The sequence below is a fragment of the Sinocyclocheilus rhinocerous genome, unplaced genomic scaffold (assembly GCF_001515625.1).
Source record: "Sinocyclocheilus rhinocerous isolate Xijiao unplaced genomic scaffold, SAMN03320098_v1.1 scaffold354, whole genome shotgun sequence".
In the NCBI taxonomy this organism is placed as follows: Eukaryota; Metazoa; Chordata; class Actinopteri; order Cypriniformes; family Cyprinidae; genus Sinocyclocheilus; species Sinocyclocheilus rhinocerous.
In genome coordinates this window covers 180,865-188,150 of record NW_015644627.1, presented here as the reverse complement: position 1 = coordinate 188,150, position 7,286 = coordinate 180,865, and the positions used below count along the sequence as shown (strand labels likewise).

At 35.5% G+C, this 7,286-nt stretch overlaps 1 protein-coding gene across 1 annotated transcript in view; it reads left to right on the top strand.

Annotated features, from left to right (window-relative positions):
• Window positions 1-7,286, top strand: part of LOC107758568 (relaxin receptor 1-like) — a 71,053-nt gene that overhangs the window by 41,707 nt on the left and 22,060 nt on the right. Inside the window, exon 3 of the mRNA XM_016576338.1 lies at window positions 4,503-4,608. Within this exon, the coding sequence (XP_016431824.1) occupies window positions 4,503-4,608 (106 nt within the window). The remainder of the gene's footprint in view (window positions 1-4,502; window positions 4,609-7,286) is intronic.

Below are 7,286 nucleotides of genomic sequence, written 5' to 3'. Positions count from 1 at the left end.
GCAACGCAACGCGTAAAAATACAGTATAAGTCATTATAATCCATATTTATGTCCTGGATGACTGGATGCATCGAATGCCTCGTTTATAATGGGTTTTCATGTTTTTGAATCATCGCTCCGGCCTGACAGGGCATCATCACAATATGGTAAGGGGCGTAACATTTCCGTCACACGCTTGAGGTATTCGGCCAATCACAACGCATTGGATAGCTGGCCAATCACAGCACACCTCGCTTTTTTAGAACGTTGAGCTTTGTAAAAATCGACGCGTTTCAGAAAAGCGTGGCATAGAGGAGAAACAATAATGTACAGTATGTGGAAAATAATGTTTTTTTTAACCTTAAACCGCATAAACACATTTCATTACACCAAATACACAAAATAATGTTCTTTTTAGCAGCATCATATGACCCCTTTAAAGTGTACACTACATGTGGTGTGCTGCATGTATAAACGAAAAATTACTGTTAAAAACACCCTCTAAATGTGGAGAGCACATAATAACATTGCCGTGATCTTTGTATGCCCCTTGAATTGGTTAAATTTTCATGATTTAAAATAAGCAACTGACAGTTGATTGTCATGAATTCACTTCCAATATTGAACACTTCTTCTTTGAGGAGTCTATTCACGTCACACTTTGGTATTCTGTTATCTGACTGATACACTCTGACAAGCAACATTTTCCTGTCAGAAGCTGTCAGTACAGTTGTATTTACTAACTGACCACTGCAGAGCGAACAAAACCACTCTACTAGTGTTTTTTTGGTGAGTACAGCCTTTCCAGTCAACAATATTTACTCATATTTGCACATTTTAGGCGTGCGTGTCTGATGATTGGAGTCACATGTAATGCTCAATCCCAAAACATGATTGGACATACAGGTTAACGGTTCAGCACGGGCAGCAGCTGTCTGTATATTGCTCACTTTCTCTTACATGCAAAAAAAAAAAAAAAACATTAAAGTGATGATCATTTATAAAAGGCTGTTTTGACATTTTATTAGCTACTCTGAGACTTAGGCAGGAAATGAAAGAAGATTAGGGCAACCGCTCATAACTCTTAGACAGCTCATATCTTGAGCCTTATATGGTTTACGGTTGAAGGTGATAGGCAGTATTGATCACAGATACATGTTCAGATGGAGCCTGGGTGTCTAAAAAAATCACTGTGATTTTGCAGTGTCACTGCAAAGCTCCAATAAACAAACATGACACTGAACAATATGTGTCTAACCATTTCTGCTGTGACTCTCAAGGTGATTTTGAATAGATATAAGTCAGTTCACACAGGTGTCCTAGCAGAGAAACCAGCCTGGAGTTCATCACATTATGGACATGAATCATGATCCATTTATGATTGACAACCAAAAAGAGTCCAAGCACTAATTTTGTTTTAATGATGAATATATATTTTTAAATATATCCTTTTAAATAAATAAATGTAGCTTTACTATATAATACAATGACATTTATACATGATTTAAATGTCTAGATACTTTTTGAGGGTCACTGTATATGGAAATATGAGAATCAAAATGGTATTGTTTTCTAGCCATGTAATGTACATGAATGTATTAATGTATTATTAGTTAATGTACATTAACTAATAAGATGTTAGCGGTATACATGTAATGTAAAAGTTTTGTATTGTTATTAATGGCAATTATTCTAAAGTTTATGTGTTCCTGGTTATCAGCATGAACTTTGCCCATTTCTGCCACATAAAACCATGCTTTGATAATCCATAATTATGACATAACTAAAAATTATTAAAAAGTCAAAATTATGAGATAATATCATAAAAATGAGACATACTAAGTCACAATTATGACATAAAAAGATTATGAAAATATTATGATGTTTGTTATAAATTATTATGACTTTTTTATTTGACTTAATATGTCTTTGTGTATCATAATTTTGACTTTTTGTGTCATAATCATGACTTTTTATGTCCACCAGATTATTCCTAAAGTGTGGTGGAAATGAGCTTCCATAAATTTACACTTCACTTGTCAGAAATAATTTTCAGTCACATATATTGCCCTCCAATGAGCTAAATTAGGGCTGTCAAAAAAAAAATCTAATTTCGAATATTCGTCGAATTTAAAATAAAAATCCACATTCTAATGCAAAAACGTTGCATTCGAATTTTAGGTGTGCATCAGGCAGCCTTATCAGTGGTGCGCGAGATGCGATGACCATGTAAGTGTCATTGCATTTGAATGCTTTTGTTAGCTTATCCAGTTGAACCCACTAGATGCGGCGCTGCTACGTTGTTCATTCAAAATATTGCGGGAAAAAAAGAACATCAATGCGGAGATGATGTTATTTACGTCAAAACCGAAACCAAACCGTTCACACAGAACGCATATTTATCACATTTTCTAGAGGGAAGTCTATCACCGTTGCACTCGCGTCTCGCTGAGAGCGGCATGTTTAGAAAGCCATGTAAAATTAATGTAAGTTCAACTATTTAAAAACATGTCTCAAGACTTGGTGGGTTTCCCCCATCCTACTGCATCTCAAGTTTTTAAATGAAGAAAGTACTCTTTGTGATTGGTTTTCGGTCCTTTGTATTAAACTATACATACATGCATGATTCTGTTTTGTTTCTAATTGTTTAAGCAACTTTAATTATATAAGGTTTATAAACATTATTTTAAACATTATGCACTTTTTTCAAAGATAGTTGTGTTATTTTATTATGCTTTGAAGAAACATGCATAATATTTTGTTCAATGCGCCCTCTTGTGGCCTCAGGAGAAAAGTCAAAAGCTTTTTCCCCCCTAACTGAAATTATGCCTTTTAAATTCGAATATAATTTGAATATTTATAATATTTAAGTACAAAATTCGAATTTAGTTTTTCAGCCATTTTGACAGCCCTAATGAGCTTAGGTCATTTACATAGCAAAACAGCTTAAGCAGTTTCAATTATAGTGGATGTGATGGAAGCATACCCTACATGCACACCAGCACACGGACCATTGTTAATTAATGAACTACAAGCAGAACTAGGCAACCCACACTAAAACGGCCTGAATAACCCATTAAAATCTAGCCTTTATTGGCAGTGATGACTGAACTGTATTCATCCCCTCATTACCAGCAAATTTAGCTCTGAAAACACAAGTTGATTGGTCTGAAGACAGAGTGAACTTTATTATTGCACCATGTCTGCTTTGCCGGTGTCTCTTCTCTCCTCTTCTCCCCAAATTAGTCAACGTGGGCCATCCTGGTGAATGTCGGAGTTCGATTTCTTGCTGTCGCCTTGCTGCATCTTTTGTTCTGTCTTTGTGCTTTCACATCCTTCTCCAATGTTTAACACATATAAGACTCTATTGGAACAATGTGTTGGGCCACAGATGGCCTGTCGGAGGCATTTACATTCCCTGGATTTTAGGGCAACTGTTTGCTCTGTTTAACTGCGATAAAGACTTGGCGTGTCTTGTGTGGCTTAATTCTGTTCGGCAGACTGAACTATCCAACTGCTGACACCATCATATTACACACATTCCTTTTCGGTTTTCACTTAAATACACTTTTAACGTAAAATCTGCTGTTTCTTACATTGAATTATCTGCTGACGATTCATGAATGACAGAAAAAAATAGTATGTGATAAATCATATTTTTTCATATTCATAAATGTAACTCTTCCTGCTATGTATCCTTAAAAAATAGAACATTATATTGACTCTGTCTATGAAACAATTTTAATATTTTTATATATATATATATTAAGTTCCCCCTATTGTATGATATTACACACATTCCTTTTCGGTTTTCACTTAAATACACTGTTAACGTAAAATCTGCTGTTTCTTACATTGAATTATCTGCTGACGATTCATGAATGACAGAAAAAAATAGTATGTGATAAATCATATTTTTTCATATTCATAAATGTAAGTCTTCCTGCTATGTATCCTTAAACCCTGCTATATATCCTTAAAAAATAGAACATTATATTGACTCTGTCTATGAAACAATTTTAATATTTTTATATATACATATATTAAGTTCCCCCTATTGTATGTTTTGTTACATTCCTGTTGTTCTCAAGTATTTGTAACACGTGATTTTTGGGGGGGAAAAAAGAAAAAAACCCTATAAAACATTCCCGCTGTCTGCCATTGGTCAAAGGAACAAGTAGTCCCGCCTCAAATTCATGCAATTGGTTGGACTTTTTGGTGTAATGAGCCTTACCAATGGCTTACTTAAGCTTAGAGAAAGCATTTTAACATTGAATTAAACACTTGACTTTTAAAGATTTGATTTCTCTTGAGAGCTCAAATGAATCTAATTGGGAAATCTTGGTGGAACTTATCCTTAACCTAAGCTGATTAGACCAGTTTGCAGAAATAATTTAGTGCTTATTAGTTCAACATGACTGTTCACATGGTAAGTATTACTACTTAAATGGCAGATCAAAGTGGGATATCTAAAATGTTGTCTGGTACGTCTCCCTCTGTATCTCTTCCATTCTGTCACGCAGTGCTTGGGACCGTCCCAGCTGAGTGCCAGTGCAGGGATCTGGAGCTGGACTGTGACGGTGCTCACTTTAAAGACGTCCCTACGGTATCCATTAATGTCACCATGATGTGAGTTTCATGGCCTGTGTGTGGAGTGTGGCTGCAGTTTGCTGAGTTTGTGTGACTCCTCGGATGTGCATGAGGTGCCACAGAAAAGTTTGCTTTACTCTAAATGATGAATATGAACACTCTCAGAAATGAAAAAAAAAAAAGCTGTCACTGGGGCAGTACCCTTTCAAAAGGTACATGTACAGTTTAGGTACTAACGTGTACTTTTATAGTCCTAATATTTACCTTTAAGGTCCCATTTAGGGGGTAAATAAGATACAAAGATGTAACTTTTAACTGTGTACCTTTTTTTCGGTGAGTGACTGAATAAACATTAGTGTCTCTATAGAGTTGTACGTGTACTTTATAAAACACAAGAAGGTTGAAACAAGTCAGAAAACAAGTCTGATGTATTTGACTTTGAATCTTAATTAACTCTTAGTGCCTTCAATATGTTATTTTGGGGTAATTGCATTAAAAGGTAATTGTTCCAACATTATTCTCCACACAACATAGCTGTGAAGCTTCATTCATTGTTCACATAATAACTGGCTGATATAAACCTTTCTAGCAGTTTAATGTGGATTTGAAATGCATATTTATGTATCAGTTGAAGCTGCTTCTTAATTAATTCCCAATTTCCTGTATTGCGGCTCTTTGATTTTCCGCTGTTCATAAGTATTCCGCAGTGAAATTCACATCTACCTTTCAGTAATGCGGAGAATGTGGCAAGGTGTATTAAATGCAATGTCACTCTCTGATTTCAAGTAGACACACTGCGTGCCTTCTCTCTAAGGTCTCATGAAAATCATTGCTGTAAAACAGCCTCTCTTTATTAAGTGAAACATAACTTCAGATTTTTCATAAAGTCAAATAGTCCCATTCAGTCTATAGAGTGTATAGAGTTTATCAAAAATGAAGCAGATCAGAGTCACATCTTATTTTTTGACACTCAACATATTTGGCACAGATACAAAACATATGCATATAAATATACATATATAAATATGTCTGCATGTCATTCCTAGGTTTATGAATGTATGTAACTGGATTAAGTCAAGTCAAGTTACCTTTATTTATGTAGCGCTTTATACAATACAGATTGTGTCAAAGCATCTATCTATCTATCTATCTATCTATCTATCCGTCCGTCCGTCCGTCCGTCCGTCATGCCAATGAACATATCAGTGCCATCAGAATGAAAAGTCCTTGTGTCATTGTTCACAAACAAGATAGTCAAAATGCTTAGTCATGTTGTCAATATAACAGTGCACTCTGTTAGTATTACCTGATATAAACTATGGCAACAGTTTGGATGACAGTTACAGTATTGAAATGCAGAAGGCTGCACTTCTTATGCATGCCATATATCCATTTCAAAAGTACAAATTTACACACTACTGTATGTAAGTAGTGCATTGATTGAAAGAGACTGGATAGGATTCACGGATACCCTTTTTACTAGTAAAAAAAAACACACACATTGCAACGTTACTGTGATATAGAAAAGAAAAAGAAGTATGGGCACAAAGGCAAAAATACAAAATTACAAAGGCAAACACAGGAAACCCACCTCATGATTGACAACATGGTCCACAGTGGCCCTTAATGTAATAATGTGTAAAAAAAATGTGCTTGACACTTTATGACAACCAGTGTTGGGAGTAACGCATTACAAAAGTAATAATATTACAGTAGTATATTACTTTTTGCTGTAACGCAGTAATATAACGCATTACTAATACAATTTGGGTAATATTATTACTCGTTACAATCTCAGTAACGCAAGTTACAACAACATATTTTAACTCAAAATTAAGTGGTGAATTTACTAACACCGCAAAACAGCACCAGAGAAAAAATTCCGCGGGTAAAATAGTTCGTCTATTTCCTGTTGCTGGAATTAGATGGTTCAGCCCGACGCAGTTCTCATTTTCCCGTCCTGCGCCGCGTTGTTTAAATAGCAAATGCATTTGCGCCCATTTGTGCGCCCATGGGCGTGCTGGTCTAAAAAAGAGGTGTGTTCAGGCGCATTGTTGGCACGTTGCTATTTTGAAGAACTGAAAATAGACTGCGCGCTATACCAACTCAGACCTGATCTAAAGTCTGGTGCAATATTTTTTCTTTGTTATTTCAAGAGCGCGTTAGTAATATGCGCCTATAGGCACACACACAGGGACGCACAGCAGCACACAAACATTTTTAAAAATGAAAAATTATTCCGCCATGTAAATAGCGAACCCGCCATGGCGCGAGCGCAACTGGCTTTTAAATGGGATGGGAGATGAGACTCTGATTGGTTTATTGCACGTTACGCCCAAAAAACACCCATGAGAATACATTTTGAGCAACATGACATTAGCAACTGATAATGTAGGAAACCGCAGATAAATGTACATAATCAATTGCATGAATGTACCAAAGCAATCGCAACTTGTTCAAAAGAATGAGAAGCTGCTTTTATGATGTGCACAAGTGACTAGTGGAGGTTGAACAAGTAGTTTTGAGAGTTTCATTTCTGATCTGAGAAATACACCAAAGCGACTGAGAAAAACTGTAATCCAGATGTACGTGTTAAATTCAATAGGATTTTAACTTAATAAAAAGTGTCTGCCCAGTCCAATAAAGCATGGTAAATGACTGTATATATTTGAATATAATATTAATATGTATGTATGTATGTATATATATATATATAT